The sequence below is a fragment of the Vicugna pacos genome, chromosome 17 (assembly GCF_048564905.1).
Source record: "Vicugna pacos chromosome 17, VicPac4, whole genome shotgun sequence".
In the NCBI taxonomy this organism is placed as follows: Eukaryota; Metazoa; Chordata; class Mammalia; order Artiodactyla; family Camelidae; genus Vicugna; species Vicugna pacos.
In genome coordinates this window covers 52,098,703-52,123,581 of record NC_133003.1, presented here as the reverse complement: position 1 = coordinate 52,123,581, position 24,879 = coordinate 52,098,703, and the positions used below count along the sequence as shown (strand labels likewise).

Genomic DNA, 24,879 nt, shown 5'->3' with positions numbered 1-24,879 from the left:
CACACACACACCCCCAAACACTAACAGATGCTATTTTATTTTTTAAAAAGGTTCCAATACAAGGCCCCAGAGTAGTGCATGCAGATCAGTAACCCTCAGCCTGTCACTGTCAGACGGCCAGCACAACCTGCTACCGCAGTCTGTGACCTGGCACACACACCAGCTTCGTAACTCAAGTCCCGTCACCTCAATATGCCGGTGCCCAACCTAGCAGGTGGCTCTTGATGACCTGGGTGCACTTTAGCATCTGAACAGCAGAAACACGCTGAGTTCTAAGTATAATGAGTAAGTGTCCGTAGTGTATTAGCCGGGGAGAAACACAAGGCATAAAACGGAAAAGCCAGCTTCGTGTGATGCCTGAATCCCCCAAAGTCCCTTCCATACGTGACCCGTGTCTGGGGACATCTGCCAACGTCACATCAAGGACTCGCTCATTTTCTGATGAGATGGAGCTGTTTGCCTTGAAGGACTGCAGGACGGGGGAAATACTCACAAGAGGTAAGAACTTGAAGCTGTGATTTCAATTCATGGGCTGTCTTTCCCCTGACATTAACCCATCTCTGTAAATCCAACTTTTGCCCGTGTGAATTCCGAGAACTGGTACAGCTGAGGGGTAGAGAGTTCTAACTCCTGTCGTGTCTGTGATTATGGGGGAATAAAGCCACGGAAGAATCCAATCACATCAGAGGGCTTTAGTTTGGTTTAGTATATTCAGTGATTTTTAAATTTAAAAACATGTTTATTATGTGTGTGGCTCTCAGTGCTCTTAGCTACTTACAGATCGCCACCTGCTGTTGATTTCAGGAAAAGGGTATGATTAGTAAACTAGTCTTAACTTGAAACCACCAGCTGACTGAGAGAGAGACTCTCATTGGAAAAGTCATCATGAGGGAGAGCAGCATACAGCTTCTAGAAATACCTGCTTTCAGTGCAGGGAGCTTCCTTCTCTCCAGTCAGAGAGAAATGACAGGCTGAGCAGGGAGGAGCATGCAGCTATCTGGAAGTCCCTCCAGAGCCACAGCATGAAGGGCTTGAGGAAGAAAAGATGCCTGCAGCTGGCAACATTTTAGATGCCTGACTTCCCAGAACTATGACAGTCAGTGAGCCTGGCAACCGGCAGGCCTTAGTAACCCATTCAGTCCTCTGGGAAAAGAACCCAAATTCCAGGGGTTCTCCACTACCCACTCCCCATTCCCGCGGCCCTGTACAGGACCCTATCATTCAGCCCAAAGAGCCAGCAGGTGCCAAAGAAATGTCAATAGTGTTAACACAAATACAGATTACTTTTACACCACACAGTTTTTCAGACACTCCCAACATCAACAGGGGTCTCCCCAGAATGTAACAACACGAATTTCAGCTCTCACACCAGTAACCAGGGAGAGTATGACCCAGAGTTAAAGGGGCATAAAGTGACTAGTGGTAAGTTATTGTTCATTAATTAACAAGCGTAACTGCAGGAACTCTGCCCGAGCTGGGCACACTCGGGTCATCATAACATCAGACACCACTTAAGGGCTATGCTTCTGTGAACCTAGGCACCAGAGCTAAGTTAACAGCTTCCCTTTTTGCCCTTAATTGATGAAGTTCAAGTGCTGCAGTTCTGCCAGAATGAGCCCAGCTTGTGCCTCCTTCAAACATTTCAGATTCTCAATACTAACCATGGGTAAGAGCATACCTCACCAGGGCCAAGGGCAGGACAAGATGAACCAAAAGGGAAGACGGCTTGTCAGCTCGCCTCGGAAGTCATTTTAATTCACCTTCCGACTCCGGGAAGCTCCAGCTCTTCTGACCACATTCCACAAACGCTTCCTGTCACCAGTTCCTAGACCGCAGGCCGGGCCTTGGAAACAGCCCAGGTCAGGGTAATTTTGCCGGAGCTCTAGAGGGAGCTTCTCCAGGCACAGACACTGTCCCAGCCCTCATTCAGTCCCACAGAACGGAACTCTGGCTCTTCTCCCAAATTATACTACCTCGATCAACCAAAAGGTGAACCCCTCCTGTTTTCTAGAAAGCTCATGAGACTCACAGTGATAGCCCCGCACTGGGAGAAACAAGGGTGGATGCAAAGTGAGTAGGAAACAGACTCCCATCGGGTGGAAACCCCCATCACCCCCTCTTAAAAAGAGATGCTGGGCTCTCCTGGGTCTAAACCACTGCCTTCAGAGCAATAACCTGCCCTTCCACTGCACAGGCAGGACATGCCCAGCAGGGCAGAGGGCGCCCAGGTGACGGGACAGACCTGCCAGCGCCGAGGGAGATTTAAAGGAGTCTATCTCATCTGTCTTGCCTGAAGGAAGGGCCCCTGTAAGGCCGCCCTATAATACTGCATAATGACCAAACACCAGGTGGCAGCAAATGGACGCACGAGGCGCAGGGCAGCCATTTCTGCCCAGGGCCCAACAGAACTGCACTTCGTTGCATCTGGGCAGTGAAGATTCAAAGTCCCTTCTAAAGGGAAAACCCAATTTAACATCAAAAAAAAAAAAAAACCGAACAGGAAAAAACAGCAAATGAATGCTGATTCTTCCTGTTCTAGCTCCCATTTTATTATTCAACTGCCGTGGAAGAAGCTCCAAGTGCACAGCACGAAACAGCAGATTCCTCCCCACAACCTGCGTGCACCTTCATTCTGGCCCTTCTTCCTTCCGCATCAACCCCAGCAGCCGTCCCTGCCGCTTCCCTGGCTCCCACCAGCCCCAGGGGCACCCTGCCTGCCACAGTCCATGGTCAGTGGACGCCCTGCCATCTATGGTTTGCAGTCAGTGGGTGCCCCGCCCACCACCGTCAGTGGTCAGTGGGTGCCCTGCGCCACCACAGTCCACAGTCAGTGGGTGCCCTGCCCACTATGGTCAGTGGGCGCCCCCCTTCTGTCTGGCCAGGGTGCGCTTCAGCTCCCTCAGATTCTCTGTCAGCACCTCCACCTCGTCCAGGCGGCCGCACTGCTTGGCGTCAAAGATGTATGCCTTGATGTTGTCGATCTGCTGGAGGAGGAGCTCCTCCTCTATGGGCTCCTCGCCCTCCCGCCCGCTGTCGCCGTCCACCTCGAAGGGGTTGGTACACAGGGCCTCCTCGAAGGGGTTGCCGGGAACAGGGGGACCTGAGGGCCTCTGATGGGGACACTCATCTTCCTCGTCGAAGGGACTGGGGACTGAGCTGTCTGGGTCAGTGAAGGGATTCCCTGCCACTGCCTCCTCTTCTTCCTCTTCCTCAAAAGGATTGTATTCTTTGTGGGCGCGGACTGCAGAGTCACAGGGAGGCTCTGCCACAGGAGGGCTGGCCGCGCCCTCTGCCGCGGGGCTGCAGAGGTCTTCCTCGTCAAAGGGATTCAGGGAGGGCACCTCACTGTGCTGTGATGTGATGCTCTGGGGGAGGAACCCCGGGCCAAGCGCTGGGGGCCCAGACCACACTCTGCTGGGCTCCAGAGCTGAGCTGGGTGAAGGGGTCTTGCGGGCTGCACTGCCTGGAACTGGGGAAGAGCCCAGATCCAAAGCATGAGCCAGGTGGGTGCGAGGCTCTCTGCCTGGCTCCAGCTGAAAAGGCCTGCTGTCTCGGAAGTCCAGGGACCGAGTCCGCGTGTGCAGGGATGCTGCCTGGAACTGCTCCCTTTCTCGCTCCCGCTCCCGCAGCATCTGCAGCTGTTCCCGCTGCAGGTCCTCCTCCTCAGCCTGCCTCCGGGACAGCTCGATGGCCTTCTCTGTCTGCTGCTGGTCATACTCGTCCTGCAGTTGGCGCAGGTTCTCCTGCAGGGTGCGCACTTCATCTGTCCGGCCGGCAGCCTTAGCCTGCCTGATAAATGATGTGATGTTGTGGATCTGCTGGAGGAGGGGGTCCGAATCCTCACTCTGCCTCTGACCTCCGGACAGCGGGAGCCAGCCCTCAGCCTTTCTCAGAGGGGCAGGGCCCCTGCGAAGGGACGCCACCTCCCCATTGGTCGCACGAGACGCCAGGTCACTCTGCCTTTCCTCAAGCCTTCGCTGGGATTCCAGGGCAGCCTAGGAAGAAACCAAAGCCACACAGAAGAACATGGTCACCAGGCCAACAACAGCCACATTGCCAGACACCCTCTGCGGTCCCAATATCCCTGCACCAGTAGGACTCCAACTCCTCACCTCAGGACTAAGATATCCAACTGCTAAAATCAAATCATGCTTTTTTATCGGAAGGAAAGGAGGGGCAAACCCTGATTTTCAAGAATAAAATAATGAGTAACAATTAGTTAAGAGATAAGCATTTCTCAGCCTTAGATTCCCTGGCCTTACACTTGCCTTAAAGCTCTGAGGTCTGTTACCCCTCCTCTACACCAGAATCTCACACGAAAACACATGTTACTCTGCTCGTCCCAAAGTGCTCTGCAAAGAACTGCCTGGTGCCTGGGCCCCTCAGCCTGAGCTGGAGGGAGGGGTGCCCATCTGCGTGGTGTTCTGCCTGCCCAGGAGAAAATCAGCAGAACCTCTGCAAGAGAACTAGGACCTGGGTAGAAAAACAATTATTCTGGTTTCTAAAGATGAGAGTGAGGCCAGAACAGAACAGAAGGCAAATGCAAACTAGAGAGTGAGCAATTCTGACTTAGGACAGCCTCACGGGAGGGAGGCCTGTAGGGGCCTCTCTGCTCCTAGCGGCCGCGCGGAAGCATCCGGACGCCCGCCCTGCGCTTCCCTCACCTCCCTCTCCAGGATCCTCTTCCTCTCCAGTTCCTGCTTCCTTTTCTTCTTCAGTTCCTCAAACTGCTCTTTGGTTGGCAGCGACATCAAACCAAGCAATTTTTCCTGCAGGGAGTCACAGACAATTTTACACTGAAAGCCTTTCAGGAAACGAGCCTGACCCTCTACAGTGAGAGCCCACTTGCGCTAAGCCGCTCCCTCCAGCACACGCACGTTCATCAGCAGTAGCAGGAAAGGACCTCACCCCGAAACTGGCCAGAGCTGACTTCCAGACAGGCCGGCCTTCGCCCTACGGGATGCTCAGCACCAGACCTCCCAGTTACTCACCTCTCAGCAAGGCCTTCTCCGGCCGCCCTGTCCACACTCCTGAGCCTCCATCCGAGCCCCGCCCCTTCCCTCTTTCCATTTCTCACAGCCCTTCTCACTGTCTGATAAGCTATGTATTTCATTTGTTTCTTGTCTCTCCCCCTTTATAAGCTTGATGAGAACAGGAATGTTTGTCTTTGCTCACAGGACGCCCACACCTGGAACACTGCCTGGCACACACAAGAACTCACTGATGACCAGGAAATGCAGTCACACATCAAGAGGAGGAAGGGCCTAATTCTCTGCATCATGGTGTTGTAAAACTACTCCAACAGGACTGTTGGAGCCCTCTGTCAGGAGCCCAGGGGGCATGACTCTGACTCTCAAGAGGGCTTTCTAGGTACAACAACTCGGATCCAACCACCTAGGTCCAGTCTGCCTAGCACAAGCAGCTGCTTCCTCCAAGCAGCAGCCCAGGAAGAGTCCTGTAGGAGCTCATCCCCAGGAGGAAATGCTGCGTGCAGGTGTGTCCATCAATACTCACAACAGCAAAAAATGGGATCCGTCAGTGCCCACTGAAAGGGGGTGGTTAAATAAGGACTGTGTACCCAGTCAAAGCAGCATCCTGTACCCATTCAAAAAGAGCTACTGAGGGCTATATTAAAAAGTGCTTATGATCTAAAATTCAGCAATAAAACAAAAAGAAAGAAATTGGCAAACATGCACTAATTATAAATACTTTTACAGCCAATACAAAAGGAATAAAAAAGAAGGAAATATGTCAGAATGATGATGATATTAGGGACACAGAACTAAAAGGAGTCTTTTCTTTGAAATCCAGATTTTTCTCTAAATGTGGCATAATACAGTCTTAATTTTAAAAAGTAATAAGTGTACAAACAGAAAATAAAGAAGCCATCAGCTTCTGGGTGGCAGAAGAGCAGGGAGGCGCACCTCTGCCACCCGGGACGGCTTTACCTGCACGAAGAGTGTGGCTGAGTATCTGATCATCCTCTGCAGCCGCAAAGTGTTTGGATGTGGTGGAGGGTCCTGCTTCAAGTCTAAGGTTAAGATCTTCTTACTGAATCGGAACAAACACATCAACGCAACAAGCGCTGCAGCCTCCGAAACGGATGAAAAGTCCCCGGCTGCCAGGCCTGCACGCCGGCAACATTTGTGGAGAGATGGGTTAGACTCCACTGAGGTGTCCTTGAAGGTGAAGCCTGTTTCTTACCCATTGGTTGTACCCAGAGCCCCTAACAAGCACGGGGTGAAGGACACTCAGCCATCGAGACACTGAGCCCCCTGTGCAGGGCCAGCTGTGTGGGTGGCTGACCTGAGCAGCAGAAGAGCCCTGCACTTAGTTTAATACTCTGCTATCACTGTCTTACAATTCTCAATAATTTTGAACAAGGTACTTGCATTTTCATTTTGCACCAGGCTCTGCATATTATATAGCCAGTGCTGCATGCACGATGGACAAGGATTCCACATCTCTGTTCTCTGAGTCACTGTACTTCCTAGGCTGCAAAGGGCTGGTCTAACCCAACAGTCCACGGTTAAAAAGAGGTCAACTTGAAGGAAGAATCTGGGTTTCCATTGTGGCTCCAGCACTTGTGCAAGCTGTGGTGCATCTTCTCACCTATAAAATGGGGGTGTTAATCCCTACCCCCAGGGTAGCTTTGGTAAAGGAGCTGCTCTGTGTGGAAACAGCCAGTGGCTAGCACACGGCTAGTGTCGATAATCAGCTCCTATTCCTTTAGGAATCCTCAACCAGGAGCTACGGAGATGTGGCAGCCTCCTCCTCACACAGACCCTCTGGCACAAGGACTGGGTAAGCTCAGGTCTGCTAGCCACCCACCTTCACTCAGGGCAGTGGGGAAGCCATCACCTAACAGACCTCACCTTAAAGCGTCTATGAGCTCATACACTCTCTGAACTTCCATGCGAAGGTCACTGGCATGTTCCAGACTGTAGGTCGTCTCACCGGCACTAGGGAGAAATCACGGAGATGTCTGATCTAAGCTCCATCGCGCTGAATGAAGACTGTGGTGTAAAAGGACTCTGAAGGTTTGGGGCTCACAAAAGGGGAGGCAGTGTTTTCCAAATAGCATTTCAGACTCTTTTGTATAACACAGTGCTTATTCCTTTTCAAAATATAAGTGCTAATCAACTGGAAGTTGCTTATAATTTGCAGGCACCGCAGGGGCACACTGGTGCCAAGGCCTATGAGGTCCAGCTCCTAAGCTCATCGCCAAAATGAACGTGACAGACTCTACTCCAGCCTAATCTCCCCAAACAGTTTCACTGCACCTAGTGAGATGCATGAAGTGGTTACTAAATGAGCTGGTTACACTATGTCAGAGAAGGCGCACGGCTCTTCTCACCCAAAGACTGCCCAGGGAGAAGAGGGACAGTGCGAGTGCGGAGCGAGGAATCCGGGCCTCAGCCCGCAGCACGCCGCGCCAGGTGCCCGTGCTTCTGGGCCTCGTGAACAGATGCTCCCTGGATGAGAAAAGCACTTGGACTCCAACTCAAGAAAGGAGGTGAGAGGGAGTGACTCTGCCCAGGGTGGAGGAGGACCTCAGGGCAGGCCAGAGGCAGCTGACCCCAGCCTCAGAGGAACAACAGCAGTTATCGTGTGATCTCAGAAGGGTTCATTTACAAGTCTGCCACTCCCACCAGACTGCTGAATTCCAAGTACAGTGATTAGGGCTTTTCATTTTTATATCTCTAGTAACTAGCACATGGGACAGGCTTAATCAGTGTTTACTGAGACGAGAAACATTTCAGACGATCTCTCAGCTATTAATCCAGCCTCAGCAATGGCCACTCAGCTCCCTTCCTGAGGCAGCAGCAATTTCAGTTACATAAGCAGAAAGAATGGCCGCGTTTACCAATTTTCCCATCTACAAGGCAGTCCTAGCTGGAGAAATCTTGGTGTGTGCTGTAATCTGAGGATTCAGTAAAGTCATTTCATCATCTCTAACTGCACGGTTTGCAGAAAGAACATCAGACCAGAACCGAGAAGACTCACACTTTGTCTTGATGTCACCGAGTCATGTGGAATGTGGCAAGAGTGGCCCAAATCTACAAGCACTGCCCTGGTCACAGTCCCATCAGCCAGCTGTCTGTCCCTCAGGGCGCCCAGCATGCCCGGCTGACGCTCTCGTCCCCTGAGCACCTGGTTATGGTCTGCGGTCCCACCACACTGAAGCCCACGAGAGTGAGCTGTCCTCACTGTCCACCGCTGCAGCCCCGGCGCCCAGAGCAGTGCTCGGCACGTAACCAATGCTCGATGAATACCCACTGAATGAATGAGTGACAGAATGCAATGCTCTGACTTACAGCCCTTGAGAACTGGTCTTTGGAGAAGCAGGAGCTACACACCTGGAAACGTGCTCAGCAGTGGCAGTCCCCCCTTGGTAGGGAAGCCCATTACTCCACAATCATGCCTGAGGCACAAAACAAAAAACCAACAGGACTCGGGGAGAGGAGCCCCTGGGTGTCCCGAGCTCACGAGGAAGCGCTGGCAGCCAGCTTAAACTGCCAGGGACAGAGCCCTCCTTGCTGGCATCCTGTAGAAGGTAGTCCTGCTCTAATTTCAAACCAACAGGCAGGGGAGTGGAGAGGGCCGGTGCTGACTCCAGGAAGTTCCAGGGAGTTCTAAAGAAGCACAAGACAGATGCTCCAAGCCAAGGGCTCTCCATGTCAGGGAGGTTTGCACCAGAATCACCCAGCTGCTGCCTTCACCCTCCTCACAGGGAGGGCAGTATACTTCACTGAGTGAATTACTGTTCAGCGAACTGCAGGGGGAGAAGAAACTGTGTCCTTTCCCTGCTGTTCTTCAGAACCACGCCCTAGGTAAAGGAATGGAAAGAGGACTGGGGTCTGGCAGGGGCAGCTAGAAGGGGGTTGGCCTAGGACAGTGGTGGTGGAGAAGTCTCGACAAACAGGGATTCCTCTCCTCCCACAGTCTGCTGCTGGGGCCGTGGGGAAGCGGGGCAGGGCCTACACAGCTTCCCTGCCTCTTTTCCATTCCTTTCCCAACTCTCTTCCCTCCCTGTAAGCTGGGAAGCACTGGGGTGAAACAGGGAATGGAAGAAGAGCCCCAGAGCAACAGGAGAGGCAGGGAGAGATGCAGGGGAGGGGGTGTTCTTGCCACAGACCACTGAGTTTAGCCTTTCATATTTTGTAAGTCAGACATTTACAGAGTCAGAAGTCAGGAAACTCCTTAAGAACTATACAAACAAAAAGTTAACTTTTTTGTATGTGACACCCACCGTGGGCTTTGAACGTGGTCACTGACATCACGAAGGATTACACCCTTTGTTTTTTGGGACCACTGTACAGTATTGCTACAGTAAATGTCCATGTAAAAATATAGGTCAGTTCCAAACAAGGTACTAACTCCCCACGCATCACTGCAGAGGTGGCAGGTGGGCAACACAGGCTTAAAGCAAAGGAAGACAATCCTCCAAGTGAGAACACTGGACACCGTGAGTAATTTGCTTTTCTGCGGGTTGGGAAAGGCGTGCGGGGTCTGGTCCTAGAAGTGGCGCATTCTAGCTCACACATCACCAACTTCCAGAAGGATCAGTGCTCTTAAGAAAGGGCCGGCAGTTGCTTTCTGTCAAGAGCCAGATCATTATTTTCAGTTTTGCAGGCCACGAAGACTCTGTTCCAACGATTTAACTCTGCAGCAAAATCTACAATAACCAAACAAATGGGCGTGGCCATGTTCCAGTAACATTTAATTTATAAAAACAAGTGTCAACAGTAAGTGTTGGGGAGGATGCGGAGAAACTGAAACTCTCATACACTGGTGGGAATGTGAAGTGGTGCAGTCATTTTGGAAAACAGGCAACACCTCAGAAAGTTAAACACAGAGTTACCATATGACCCAAGAACTCCACTCCTAGGTATATCCCCAAGAGAAATTTAAAAATATGTCCACAAAAAAGCCTGCACACGAATATTCAGAGGCGTTATTCCCAATAGCCATAAGGGGAAAAACCGACATGTTCATCAAGGGAGAATGGATAAACAAACGTGGCCAGCCCACACAACACCTTCATGCAAAGGGAACGAAGCTCCGGTACACACTCCAGGAGGGATGACTCCTGAAAACGTTACACTATGTGCAAGAAGCCAGACACAACAGATCAAACACTTAGGATTCTATCTTCATGAAATGTCCAAAACAGGCAACTCTGGACAGAAAGTAGACAAGTGGTTGCCAGGGAAGGGGAGAAAGGGCAGTGACTGCTGGTGGGTATGGGGTTTCTCATTAGGATGATGGAAATGTTTCAGAATTGAGACAGTGGTGATGGCTGTACAATCTTGTGAATGGTTGAGTTACGTGTGATGTGGCGGCTGTACTAAAACCACTGTACACTTCAAAAGGGTGAATTTTACGGTGTGTAAATTAATTCTTAATTAAAAAAAAAGAAGCAGATGATAGGCGAAAGTTGGCCTGCAGGCCAAAGTTTGCCAACCCCTGCCCTAAAGGAAATGCCTGTTCTCAGCCCTGACATCTCAATGTCACCCTGAAGTGGCATCTACCCAGGCATAAGCATGAGGCACGCGGCCCTTGGGAGGGGTGCCCATCGTCCGAGGCCCTTCCCAGACATGCTCAACCAGAGAGCTGGGGTCACCTGAACACGACTGCACAGGACTGTAATGAGCATCACACAAAAATACAGACATGATAAGGAGTCTCTGTGGTCCGTGGCAGGAGAAGAGCATGGACAGACTCAGGACTTTCATTTTCAGCTACTAAAGCAGTGACCTAAACTGCCAGAGAACCGTCACCAGTGAATGAGAAAAACAGAGAGGAATAGCTTACTTTAGTGAGGCTGCCATCCTGATGTACTCAGGAGCTTTTTGGTCAACTTTCTCCATGCAAAGTCGTAATTTCTAAGAACAAAAAGAAGAGGTGAGTTGTGCTCTCAAGGTACAGAAAAGCCTACCCAGAATTTATGCTGCATCAACAGAGGTGTTTAAAATGTGTGGTTTTCTAAAATGAAAAAAATGCAGAGTTCTCTTGTTTTGATTGTTGTTATCAATTTTCTGGTTTGCAGACCAAGCAGAAAATCTTGCAGGAAGGAAAGACAGTGAGGGTGAACTCTGACCAGATGTTTTTGAGAGGAGCAAGGCCTTCCAGGACACGGGTCGTCTGAGTTTACCAAGGCAGAGAAAAGAAACTAGTTGCAACATCCTTGCTCTGCCAGGTGATGCCAGACACCAGCACAAGGCATTGCTGGGGATCACTTCAACAAAGGTGGAAGCAAAAAGCATGGCAGCTCATTACGAAAACAAGTTATCAGATCACGAGCTCCACGTCAAGGACGGACAATGGCTACATCTGCAGCTCAGCAAAGGTTTAACACCATTTCTAGCAGCCTGAGTATTTTCACCTGATTCCAGAAACAGCCTCTATGACCTGCAGAACTGCTAACAGTGACCACTCAGTGATCATCAAACAGCAGCACCTTCCTCCTCTGCTCAGTTCTGCACAAGCTGCATCCGCTGCCTGGGCTGGCTTCCTCCTCCCATTTCCTACCGGCTCCCTGCCCACCCCCCACCTGGCTCATCCTCTCGGCCTGCAGGCCTCACCTGGCCATCAGGAGGCTGAGCCAGGCTCACTCCTGGTCTGACTCTAAACCCCATGTTCTTATACCAGCTATGTCCCTTTGACACAGGGTCTACTGAAGGCATTTTGGGGTCGCTAGTGGTAACGAGAACTGAGGTATCTGAATGGACTTAAAAGGGAAGCTCTAAGCCTCTGGGCAGCCTCTCAAACTCCCAAGTGAGCATCCCAGGACTCCTCTGGCCCACTGTTCACCACCGGCCCCAGCGTCTGCCCTCACTCACAGGACCTGGCCACACCCCACGGCAGCCCCCTTCCCCCTCCCACCCCTGGGCCACCGAGGCCTCCAAACTCCCACTTTCAAGAAGGCAAGGAAGGGGAGGGAACAAGTCTGTTGCAACATGCCCAGGGACTGTGACTCATCCAGGGCCCCAGCCAGTGCCCTCTGGCAGAAACTAAAAATGACTCAAAGTAACAGCTTCCCAAAGCATCTCCAGATCTGCAGGCACACAGGGAGCACACGGCAAGGCCCGCAGCGCGGGCCAAGGCCGCCGCGAGTCACCTCGTAGAGCTTCACAATGTCGGGGGTGTGCTCCTTCTCGTCCATCTGCTGCTCCCTCTTGAGCAGCGTGTCCTTGCAGTGCGTGCAGCAGCGGATCCGCTCGTCGTCCTTCTCGTCCAGGACCGAGCTCACGCTGCTCACGCTGCTGATGCTGCCCCGGCGGGAGCCATGGACGCTGCTGGGCGACTGGCTGGGGCTGGTGTGCGCGCTCAGGGAATCCTTGCTGGCACTGGTGAGCTTGTCTGTAAGAGCAGCACGGGACAGGCAGCAGTGAGCCCGCAGCCTCCAACCACCCAACTGCCTACGGACTCCACGGTGTCAGTGCGGTGGGAGCAGGCTCTGCCTACAGGCAAGAAGCCCCCGCACCTCTGCTCCCTGGGCTCAGACTCTGCGGTGGGACAGACGCCACCGCAGCCAGGAAGAGCCAGACAGCCGAGGACAGCCTGTCTGGGAAGCTCCAAGGCCCACTCCTAACCTGGTCTAACCACCTCCTGCCCCGCCTCGTTTACCACATGCCTCACGCACAAGCTGGGCTCTCCCAGGACTGTCCTCCACAGCCTTCCCCCACGCCCAAACGCCCACTCCCGCCCCTTCCAAAGCTCAGCTCCAACAGCACGTCCTCCAGAGAGCTCTTCCCAGTTCCTTAAGGCAAAAAGTCTGCCCTTCATTTCAGTTCCTACCATGTCACCCCTGCCTCCCACCTTCCACTTTCCCCCGCGTGACAGCTGCCCTAGGGATCTGCGACTCCGAGGGTGGGAACTGTCTTCTTTAGACTTGTACCCCGACATCTCCACCAGGGCCGCCCATAGCAGCTGCCCAGTAAGTCAGTTAACTAGCCCAAGAGTGCCCTCGAAGCACAGCTTATAGTCTTGGGTGAGACAAGCAGTTGTCCTGGGGAGAAGGTAACATGTTGAGGCAACGTGTGCCCGCAGGACATCAGAGCTGGCCAGAGGATGCATCTGCTTCTCCCATGTCGTCCAGACACCCTGCAGCCAACAGCACGAGCAGCGTCAGCGGAACTCTCTAGGGCCGCAAACCACCCGGGAGTCCCAGAATTAGCAACTTTGAACCAGCTGAGATTCAAAGTTCTGGACCATCGGGTTCCACCTGACCTCTGCAGTCTCGTTCCCACATCCTCAAACAGGGCTCCCCCTGCCCCCACCCTGACTCTGTACTAGCTGGTCTACTCACCTTCCCTGGCCTTTCCACGTTCCCTGCCAGGGCACCTGCTCTTCACTCCACTTTGGACGCCCGCCTCCCCACCTCCCTGCAGTCCCGGTCATCCTGCAAGGCTCCCCTCACGTTGTCACCTCCCGACCCTCGGCATCCACGCACCCCCTCTTCTCCAGCCTCCACAGCACCTGGGGGCTCCCGTACTGTGACATGACAGCCTGCTCCACATGGCCCTGAGCTGTTCGTGACTTTCTGCTCACAGGAAAGGACTAGCCCGCTGCTCATTTTTCAAGACCCTCTCCTACAGTCTCCTCTCAAAGCCTCACCTGTACTTCAGCAGAGCTGACAGAGATTTGGTCAGCTCTGCTGCGTGCCTGACAGCTCCTCCCGTCATACTTGTCTCTTTATAAAGTGACTGTGAGCATCCCCTGCTGGATGCTGGACCCCTTGGGGGAATGCACGATGCCTATAGACCAGAGGTGGGCAAACAACAGCCTGCGGGCAAGTCCGGCTGGTTTTTGTACGGCCTGCAAGGTAAGTGCGGTTTTCACACTTCAAAAAGGCTGTTTAAAAAAGAAGAAATGTCAGAGACCGTACATGGTCTATAAAGCCTAGAACACTTGCTGTCTGGTCCTCTGTGGGGAAAGTTTGCCAACCCCATTACAGGCTTTTGTATCCCTGGCCCCTCGCACTGTGACTATGCTGTAATGGGCTCCAGGGAATTAACAAGTAAATGAATGAAGGGCCACTCATTTAAACAAAAAAATCCCCAAGTCAGCCAGTGAGGATTAGTAAGCAAGCCGGTCTCAGAGGAGAGGAGGGTCCAGGCCCCCCTCCACATCACCTACATGCTAAGGGCAGGCTGACGAGCTCCATGCACTTCTTGCACATGATAGACCCACAGAGGCGGCAGTGGTGGCGGCGGTTACGGATGCTGAACTTGTTCCCACAGTCTGGACAGAAAGGGACATCCTGGTCGTTGACCCAAGGCACCACGGACTTCTCTATTGCTTTGGGAAGAACAAAATAAGAACCAAACAAACAAAAGAGCAGGCTATTTTGAAAAAGAGCTCTGGTCAGGCAGAAAGACGAAGAAGGGAGGGAAATGAGCAAAGTTCTCGAGTTACCTCGGATCTTAGCAGACTCGGTATTTGTTCTGTCAAACGCAGTAAGCTGACAGGGAGAAAAAGGTGCCGGAAGAATTAGTCTGGTGGTACACACACTCTCCCCAGGCAGAGGCAGCAAGTGGGAACGAGCGCACCCGCGCCTCTCAAGTCTCCTCCATCCTCCCCAAGCCCAGGGTCACAGACGCAACTTCACGGGGGACAGAGTATTCGCGTGGCATTCAGAAGGCACCTCCCTTCCCGCGACCCATTTCCAACCTCTTTGTTGTCAGTTACCCATTTAAGCAACAACCAGGGGTGGGCGAGGATGGGATAGGATGGCTGCTAAAAGCAACAAGGGCCCCCCAATTCTCCACAGTCCTCCCGGACAATGAAACTGACCACATACTTCTGCTCTATAAAGTACACGCCAAGAACTGAACCTGTGGTTGCGCACCACGCAGCCTGGCTTACACACAGCAAGCATTTCTAGGGTCCAAGTGAAACAGAGCAAACAAGGTACTGAAGACGCACTCTCATTCCACAGGACAAGAGGTTCCCACACTGCACGCTGTCCCTGCACTCCTCACACACCTGGTCACCAGGCTCTCTGTTTCCATCAAATGGTATCACACACTCTGCCCCACTATATGATGGTACTCGGGACACCCCAGCCAGGAAAGGACTGAAGGCATAAAGGTTTTCCAGCAGCCAAGTGGGCGTCATAGGGAGGAAAAGGGAAGCTGGATATGAGGCCAGTCGTCAACCTGGGCCCAGGCTGGAACTGTCCACCACACCCTCCGCACCTGCTGGGGCGTCTCCCTGCCTGCACCAGACATACACCATATACATGACACATGCTGCAGAAAGGTAATTTTTCACCCCCAGAAAATTTGTACTTGCAGAAAAAAAAAGTGTTTTAAACAAAAAAATTTACCTTCTCTAACCTGATAATTAATTTATTGACTTCAACAACATAGTGGTCAATTCTGGCAGCTCGGTGTTTTTTGAAGTCGGAAAGATGGCTTCTCACAGCACCTAGAAGGAGGCGAGGAGGGGAGACAAGTGACTCGTCATTTCTCTGGGGGAGCCTCTCTACCTGCTGCTTATCCTCAACAAATTTCAAAAGCAAGTAAAAATGCTAGGATTTTAGAGTTTTACTGAAAATTTTAAACTAGAAAAGCAAATGAAAGGAAATTTGCTAAGTTGTTAACTAGGGTTACTTCAGGGCCAAAAAGTATGGCACGAAAGGCCTCGAGGACAGAGCTTGGACTCTGGAGCCAGCCTGCGCTCGGTTTCATTTTTGCCACTCACTGTACGACCCTGGACAAGTCCCTCAGCCCCTCTGTAATGTGGAGTCGCATTTATAACGTGGAGGAAACAGGGGCACCTACCCAAAGGGTTGTTATCAGGATTAAATGAGTTAAAATTTATACAATCCTCAGAACACTGCCTGGCACATAAATTTGTGTTAAATAAAAAGGGCAGTAACGTCATGGGTGATTTTTTTTTTTTAATCTCTCATACTGTTCAGTACTTTCCAAAGTTGGTACAACATGGTTTCTCATCAGAATATAAACAATCCTCTAGTAGCCTGTTGTCTGAGTGTATCTGAATATCCCCGCTCGGTGTCACCTCTTCTGAAAACCCGGCCCTGCGCCCCAACCCTCCCAGCACTCAGCTCATTTCTTCCAATGACGGCCTACTCATCTATGTACCTTCCCGCATCCGGAGTTTCTCACACGCTGCGCTCCTAACCATCCTCTCTTCCTTTTCTTCCCTAGCCATACTCTAATCAAATTTTAGTTTCAAATTCTCAGGGCTGACAATAAACACTGACTTTTAAAATCTGCCATTCATTTGACCATCCACAATTTGTGACTTCCTTCAGTTGCTGAAACAGGCAACTAAACTGAAAAATCACCCTGATAATTTAACAATGGCAATCATGAAATAAACTATCAAAAAGCTAGTAAGAATTCACATGTTTGAAATGCCTCCTTCATGTTACTAATTGTCTTTCATATGTAACTAATAACTATATGTGTACGGTCTTGTTTTTAAGCCGTTTTCTCCTGTCATGATGAAAATGTTTCCACTCTCCAGTATGGTAGGCACTAGCCACACGCGGAGCTTGAGCACTTAAAATGTGGTTATGGAACTGACTTTAAATTTTACTTAACTTTAATTTATTTAAATGTAGGTAGTCACATACAGTTAGTAGCTGTCACACTGGACAGTGCAATTCGAGGACTTTCCTCATGCAAGAAGACACATTCGGCAGCGGCACCACGTGGTAGATGAGCCCAGGTAGATACCACTGCCCTTCTTAGAGCCTGTTTCCTCACAACTCATCCCACCACACGAGGCTCTTGTGAAAGGTGAACAAGATAATGAATATCAAAGTGTAATAAAATGTCATGGAACAATCATTTATCCATTGCATGGACAGAAAATATTAATGACTGCAATCACGGAACAGTGCAAGGACACGTAGGATTAGCTAGTTCAGCTCTGGGTGGTGTGATCTTTTTGATAAAAGCTTTATTGAATTATCATTCAAATACATATACTCCACCATTTAAAGCAAACTAATTCAGTGGTTTTTAGTATATTCACAGGGTTGTATAACCATCATCAAAATAAATTTTAGATTTTCATCACCCCAAAAAGATGATTATTTTGAAAGTCAGTAAATGAAACTATAATTACATGCTTCAGAAAACTGAGTTGCACAAACCGTGCTCACGAGGCTGGTAACGTCTCCATGAGAAGAGACAGCCCCAGTCAGCGGACGGTGCCGGGGCTGCTGACAGAGACCGGGATCCTCCCCACGACCGGGGTCTCCCAGCTGTCTGACCCTGGGCAGGTCCCCAGGGAGTGCTGGGAGGCCTAAGCGAGAGTCTGCTTGTAAAGCATTCAATGCAGTGCCTAACAGAGAAGGTGCCGGCTCATCCTCGTCTGTCTTCTGCCCTCACCAGGACACAAGGTCCACACGAAGCTTGAGGCCATTCAAGGTTTACTGGTGCCTCTTCAGCCAACTCTTAAAACATACAGATGCTCAATCATTTGCTGAATGAATGAACAGATTTCTTACCAAGCTCCTGGGGCTCCCACAGGTAAGGGTCAACCCCTCCATAGCTGAAGGACTCATATCCCTGGGTCCCCGCCTCTGCTCGGTCATCTCCTTCCCGTTTCAACAGCCTGTTCTTTGCTTTCCTAGCCTTCTGGACAAGACCTTGAAAAATGGAACAAAATCATAAATGAATCCACAAAGAATCCCAGTAAAGAGTTGAGAGAAATCTCAAAACAAGAGTTGATGAAATAATTATGCTTTGTTTAAAGTGCTCAAGAAAACTCTGGATCCTAAACAAAATGCAATGACAAGTACACAATCGCCTTAGTACAAATAATCACAGAGCGATCCATGAATCGGTCAGTCCTAGCAGTAAGTTGGTTCAAGTGGCCGACACATAGCTAAATTACTGCTCGTTGCCACGTTTAAGAGCCCAACAGAAGGGTTAAATCAAATTGAATGAGGGGACGAGGGTGATCGAAATGTTTTCTTCTATATCTTAATTGGAGAGGTGGTTACATGGGTACATACATTTTTCAACTGACTGAATTGTACATTTAAAAACTTATGTGTAAACGATACCTCTGTGAAATAAAACTCATATTTTATGGCATGACAAAATAATTTAAACATAAAAAATGTTCTCTGCCCTTTGACTTCCTCTCTCCCTGCACTGTGCCCAGAGTATCTGCATAATGCATCGACCAAACCTCCTCCACCAGCAGAAATACCTGCTCAACCATAAAGAGCAACATTTTCCTGGCATCAACAAGACGCTCCTTAAAAGGTAACACTCCTTCTTGATCTTATAAGGGGCCATGACGACACTTAGATCTGGATTGTGTAAACTGTTAACGTGCCTGAAGAAAACTTATCTCTATGCCTTGACTCTAATGGGCAGAACAGTTCTCAGAGCTTTCTGAGATGCTGTTCCCAAGTAATAATTCTCATTTTGGCTTGAATAAAATTTTCCATTTCTTTCTTAGATCCACTGAGTAATTTTTCATTGACACTTCAATTAAAATAAAAGGTTTCTGGGTTTTTTTTTTAATCAAATCTACAGTACTAATTCACTTATCCTAGGGACTCATGAGTAAACATTCCTCATTTACCTATAGGATGGGATTCAGTCAAACCAACATCCCAAGACGGTGTTCCCCATCATGCGCAACTGTACATGGACTTCTTCCTCCACTCACTTACCGAATGCATGTGTTAGAATACTGACAAAAAAACTTCAAGAAACGAATATAAAACTTACAACATAACACAAAGAAAACTAGACTTGGTAAGAAGAGAACATGAACGTTTCCTGGGTTGATTCCTTGTATGCACCAGGCACAAAGCAAAGTGCTATCATATACGTGATGCCAGTTCATGCTCACAGCAGCATGATGCAGGTGGTAACCCTCCTTACAAATGAGGACTTGACATCAAAGAGGGGGAGAAACTGTTTCACCCAAGATCACAGAGCTTACAGGCAGCAGGGCTGGAACTGGAAACCTCATTTATCTGAAACGAGAGCTCCAGCTCTCCCCAGACAGCACTGATTTGAAATCTGTGCCTTTGCAGAACAGGGGTTCAGCCACCTACACTGAGGTGAGAGGACCTGCTGTAAAAATGGAACAACAGTCAACTGGTGAGGAAAAAAAATTCTCAGTTCCAAGTTTCTCTCATTAATGTTCTTAAATCTAGGTGACTTCTATCCATTTCTGCCACTAGAATATCAGATTTAATACAAAATGATATAATTTCTTTTACATTTAATAGATCAATACTTCATGGAATTCTCATGATTTTGACGTGCTCTGTCACTTAACGTTAAAAACACCCCCACAGCTTTTCAAAAATCTAGGTAAATGCAAGGGGGAGGGTATAGTTCAGTGATAAGAGTGCCTGCTTAGCATGCAGGAGGTCCTTGTTCAATCCCCGGTACCTCCACTAAGAAGCAATAAAATAAATAAACTTAATTACCTCCCCCTCGCAAAAAATAAAAAAATAAAAATCTAGGTAAATGTAGATATGGAGGGGTTGCTAGGCAGGGGGTGAAACTGATACAGTTAGAGATACGCCTTTGTTAGAAAGTCACTCTGGGATGGCTTTCTCCAACTGGAAAAAATAAGGCCCACCAGAACTGAACAACACCTTCTAAAACAATTAGTCTTTCTTAACAATAGGAGAGGAAAACAAAGAATTCAGCAGACAGGAAACTGGAGTTAGCAAACACAAATTCATTTTTGCAAACAAGAATCAACTGTAGACTTAAATAGACAGGCCACGCCATTTAACCATTTCAGGACGCAGAGGAAAGGAGTCTGGCAACCTTTTGGGGTGGGTGTAGTCCTTCAAGAGAGGGCCAGTTAAGAATAATCCCATATGTTTTTTTAAAACGCCTACAAACTCACAGTTCATTTTATCCACCTTTTCTTCTACTTACTGTAAATGTGCTAAACTGAAGCTGAACCAGGCCTGGGACCCAAACTCACTGACCACTTTTTTGTAGTAACACGTTTGTATTTTCTTTTTTAAACTGCCCCAAAATCTGATACCAAGGTTTACTCTTTTGCTTTAACATTTCACTTGCCTGAAACTAGCAATGTCATAAGATTTCTAAGAACCAGAAGACCAAATGCAGAGGTGATTTGCTTTTTAAAGGACACTTCAAAAACCTTCAGTGTCAACCTTCAAAACTTTATTTTCCTGATTCTGAAACACAGAAAACTGCAACACAAGCAAGAATTTCTTCCTGACTGAAAAAATGATCATTAGTAGTACTAAAGGAATGCTTAACTCAATCTCTTAGTTCTTCTGAGGTACAGATGGGGGGGGGGAATGGAGGGGAAAACACATGAGAAGTCTCCCAAGGTACTTTCACAAGGAACAAGATTTCCACTCTAGTATTCTCTGAATACACTCCCATATCTGTTATTCCCTAATCTTACATGTTTTCCCCTAATAAAAGGGTCCGCATCACAGGAACGTGAGGACATTCTCTCACCTCTCTACCCACTGGCATCAAAGTCTTACTGAAATCACAGTATACGAGTCAGTTCAGGTGACACTAAGACTGGACGCTCACTGAAAATCAGGGAGGCCCTTCAGCTGTCCAAAGGACACTTAGATAATCAGCTTATTTTTGTGTTAGATTTCCAGCTGCAGTGCATGCTGTGATTGGAATGCACGGCCTCACCTCATCAGTGATGCCACGTACAAAGAGCAGCACTAGGCTTAGAGGTGATGTAGGACATGGGGTCAAGGCGTAGCTCTGTGGATTCCTATGTGCCCTTGGATAAGTCACTCCACGTCCCTGAGCCTCACTTTTCCTCTGTAAAATGAGACCAACATCTTCCTGCAGGGTTGTCGGGGGGTCAAATGCAGTAACAATGTATACGAAAGAACACAGATTTCTCTCTTTCTTTTTTTGCCTCCTAAGAGTTACAACTCGGCCTTAGCCGCTACAGCCAGAAGCCACCTAGTCCATCACAGCCCTCAGGATGTTTGAAAATGATTGATTTTGTCATGTTTTTAACAGAAGTTATAAAGGTTAGCACTTGCAACAACTCTTTTTTTCTGAATTGAAAAGTGAGACATGGAGTGGGACTATTTGATTACAGGAAGCATGTGACTCACATGTGACTCACATCTGTGGAGGCCAAAGTTCACTTAGGAATACATGATCATTCCTTCTCCCCCACCCAAAAAAGAGCTGTGGATACAGTATTAGACCTTTTTAGTCCCACTGCCTTCAGACACGCTGCCGGCGGTTGGCTGAATCACTAGGAGACGCAGTTCCAGAGCAGCGGCATCGTACTCAGAAGTCAGAATCTAAAGCCTGGGAAGTGAATACTCTGTAGAGTCAAAATGACTTTGAAAAATTATTTTTGCAACCCTCCAGGACCTGAGGGTATTTGGAAGCTCAAAAACCAAGTTTTAACTTTTTGGGTTTTTCTCCTTACATTTCAAGTATGCCTTCCTTTTCCTGGGCTAGGAGGACAAGGTCTAGTTGAAGAAGTAAGGACGGCAGGAAGGCCTGAATTTGTGATGGGTAAATGAGTGTACAGCGTGCCTCCACTTACACAACAAAGGAAAGGAATTCTGCCCCAGAACGCTCTTACGCTGGGAGTTAGATAATTCAAATAGTCTAGCAAGAGACAGCAGAGGACAGCAATTACATTTACTAGGTTAAAAGCCAGGCTCTACTTCATTGTGTAACTTAAGGCAAGTTATCTGTGCCTAATCTCTCTCTGCCTAGTATCCTCATCAGTAAAATGGGGCTCAGAGTCACATAGTTACTGTGAGGATAAAACGAAGTTAATACATGGGAAGCTTCTGAACAACATCTGGCTCATGGAAGGCACTAGGTATGTGTTCTCTATTGTTACTATTAATTTACTATTGTTTATCATGTTCTGGTGGCAATGTGGAAGCTGACGAAAACCATCCCATGAGTTAAAGTTCCCAATGACAGAATGGGGTAAGCAGAAAACCCTGGCTCTTACTTTTAATTTGTCCTTTGACATCACGGTCTTCCCCAGAGTGCTCTTCCTCATAGTGTGACTGCAGCTGATAGAAAGACTGCAGGTCCTTCAGGCACAAAGGGCAGAGGAAGCCCTCCCTCACTTCCCCTGGGTCATCCAGAGAAGCCATGGCAGGGTCCCTCTCAGCCCCCGCAAGGCAGGGGCCTCATGCCAAGAGTCAGCTTGATTCTTCCACAAGGGACCAGGGCTCCCACAGGACTAGCTTAACCAAGCAGCACACAGGTGATGGGGAAGTGGCATCATGGTCCCAGATGCGGCTTCCTCTCTGGAGTAGAAGGCCTAAGGAAAGAAAGAAGCAAGGGAAAAAAAATAAAAATCATTTCAGGCAAGTTAGCAGCAACTGAAAATTTTCTTTGTTCTTCTCACAATTCAGCAAGGGCACTTAATGTTTTTCAGTGCAAGCATGAGAACACAAACTGCTTTCTCAAATCCTTAGCCCAAAATACAGAACCTTCTAAGATGTGAGAACATCACTGGACAATGGCAACTCAATGAAGGGGGAAGCACAGATTCTTGAAGATAAGAAAGGAAAACACAACTTCAAGAGTAAACACAATACCAAGGCAATTCATTCCAATGATCCGACTTCATAATTTGTATGCCACGTTAGCGGGTGGGGAAATGTCGAGGTAGTTATCAAGCAGAAGTTTTATGTGACTCTCTTTACCCTGATCATTTTTGCAACCACATATACTGAGCTCTTGCACTTACGTCAAAAATGCACTGATGTAAAAGGGATAGCGTCTGCCCTAAAAATCAAAAATAAAAACCAAACCAAACAAAACTCCCAATCTCAGTCTAAGGAGGAGCACCAGAAATCTAGTGATCAAAAAGAAAGGTCTCTACGTTTGTAGAGTACGTTCTCTCCAATAAACTTACTAGGTTTTATACGCCAGCAAGCCTAATGTTCTCACTGCTTCAAAAAATAAAAGGGTTTGATGCTGAAACAATTCAGGACTTACTAAGTTAAATTTCCAGTTTTACTGGGCCATGGCAAAGTCACTTCCAATGTCACCGTAGAAAGACTCCCAGCCATACGGAGAATCCGGACAAAACCATCCCACAACAGAGAAATTTCTCCCCAAGAATGTGAGGCCACAAACCAGAGTAGAGAGTGAAGGGGAGTGTATGACCCTCAGCTTTGAGCTTTGGATGGCCCTGCTTAGAGGGCCACGGAGGAGAGACTGCCTCATTCCCAAATCTGAAGGGCGGCAGTGATCCAGAAAATAAACAAATGAAACGCCAGGTCGCTGTTTTCCTCCTCCGCTAAAAAGCCCAATCTACATACGTGCAGATCTCAGCCTCTCTTCCAGATGGTCACGGAAATAGCAGCTCCCGTCCCCTCCCCAGACAGCGGTTCACCTGAGCCCCCTTCCTTCCCACGCACTCAGACCGACCAACCGCAAATCCAACCCACACCACTGTCCACCTCTCAAGGCAGCCTCACTCCCTCAAAGAAATGCCTTCCTTGAGGCATTCTCCCGTCGGACAGCCCCGCACGTCTCTTCACAGCACTGACCTCAATTTATAATCACAGGTACACAAAGCAAGTAAATTCATAAGCCTGCAAGCTCTATGAGGGCAGAGGCCATGTCCACGTTCCCCAGCAGGGAGGTCAGTGCCTGGCACCAACCACGGAGAAACGCACTGCAACGCTCCACTTGGGAATGAATGGATGGATGAATGAACGAACTCAAATCGTATAACCAAACACCCACCACAAACCAAAGACATCCACCACACACCATCAAGCCAGGCTCCGCGTTCATAACCTACGCAAGCTCCTCACACTCTAAATCATGTCCAAAATCCAGATTAAAATCTCCATGTCCTGCACTCTCCGTCCAGCGGGAGCGCCGCCGGCCACACGCCGCGGCGACCGCACACCCTGCGGCCGCCCTCCGCTCAACTCCACACGACGTGCACACGTCGCATCGTCACGCGCGCCGTGAAAGGCTCATCCCCACGGAGCACACATGACAGCCTCACAGACGCCGCACAAAACACCGCAGACGACTCCACACAAGCCGCGAACCCAAACGCCTCGACCTCCCACAAGCGGAGACCCGAACGCAACCGCGCGGGAGACGATCCCCCGATGCCCACTACCAGCCGCGGAACCACACACAGCTCACACGGCCCGCGCGACCACACGGCCAGGGCCCAGGCACCACAGGCACACGAGCGAAACGCGGCCCGAGCGCCGCGGCTCCCACCGCGCGCGCCACACCCACCACAACACCCGCGTCCCGCGGCCGCACGGTCCGCCCGCCTCGTTCCCGAGGGGAGCCGCGCCCCGCCTCGCAGGCCCGCCCGGCCCTCTGGACCGCGCCGGGCTCCCGCGGGCGCGCAGGCCTGTCCTCTTCTCGGACCCAGGCTCTGGGCCTCCTCGGTCCCTCACACAAGCGCGGCCGCCATCTCCATCGACTGCTCGGCGCTCGGCAGGCGCGCCTGCGGCGGCGCCGAATCTGAAGGGCAGGCTGACAGACGCCGGAGGAGCGCCGAGTCTTCGAGGAGCCCGGAAGGATTCCCCGGGCGCGGAGCCGCGGCGGCTTCTGCGCAGGCGCTAAAAGAACCGGCGCGGCGAGTCTCGGTAATTGTGCGACGTTTTGACGCCCGAGGCGCCGGACGTTAAAGCCAGCAGCTTGCCCTCCACCCCATTGTACAGATGGGAAAATCCAGACCGGTGGTTCTTTAGGCCTTGACCGAGGTGCGCAGTGAATGAGGCAGCAAGGGGTCTTGAATGCCTCCTATCGCGCCCCTAACTGTAGTTCTAAATTAATTTGATTCCATTAAAGTTCCTGAGAGCTAGAGAGACGAGGAATATTCAGGAGACCTGGAGGATGTGGAAAGGCCTGGAATACA

At 49.8% G+C, this 24,879-nt stretch overlaps 1 protein-coding gene across 2 annotated transcripts; it reads right to left on the bottom strand.

The window, feature by feature from the left end:
- Nucleotides 1–16: 16 nt before the first annotated feature.
- RBSN (rabenosyn, RAB effector) lies at nt 17–24,431 on the bottom strand. 2 transcript variants are annotated; one of them, XM_031686189.2, is made up of 12 exons: nt 24,249–24,431; nt 21,976–22,293; nt 17,498–17,638; nt 15,338–15,438; nt 14,425–14,470; nt 14,146–14,307; nt 12,125–12,366; nt 10,819–10,889; nt 6,876–6,962; nt 5,949–6,051; nt 4,665–4,769; nt 17–3,995 (listed from the first exon to the last, which is right to left on the bottom strand). In XM_031686189.2, exons 2-12 carry the CDS (start codon nt 22,121–22,123, stop codon nt 2,853–2,855), a joined length of 2,349 nt encoding a protein of 782 aa, XP_031542049.1. In that variant the 5' UTR covers nt 22,124–22,293; nt 24,249–24,431; the 3' UTR covers nt 17–2,852. The 2 variants fall into 2 exon arrangements, with proteins under 2 accessions (XP_031542049.1, XP_031542050.1); XM_031686190.2 differs by lacking the exons at nt 21,976–22,293; nt 24,249–24,431 and having other exon boundaries at nt 15,348–15,438; nt 17,498–17,519.
- Nucleotides 24,432–24,879: the final 448 nt, after the last annotated feature.

Bases quoted from the DNA above. Each gene is read 5' to 3' on its own strand.
- RBSN (XM_031686189.2), bottom strand. From the start codon at position 22,123: ATGGCTTCTCTGGATGACCCAGGGGAAGTGAGGGAGGGCTTCCTCTGC. The intron at 12,367-14,145 runs GTAGGTGATGTG...CTGCTCTTACAG, and splicing joins CGTCAGCCTGCCCTTAGCAT to ACAAGCTCACCAGTGCCAGC. The intron at 6,963-10,818 runs GTAAGCTATTCC...ATTTCTCCCTAG, and splicing joins AGGATGGCAGCCTCACTAAA to TGCCGGTGAGACGACCTACA.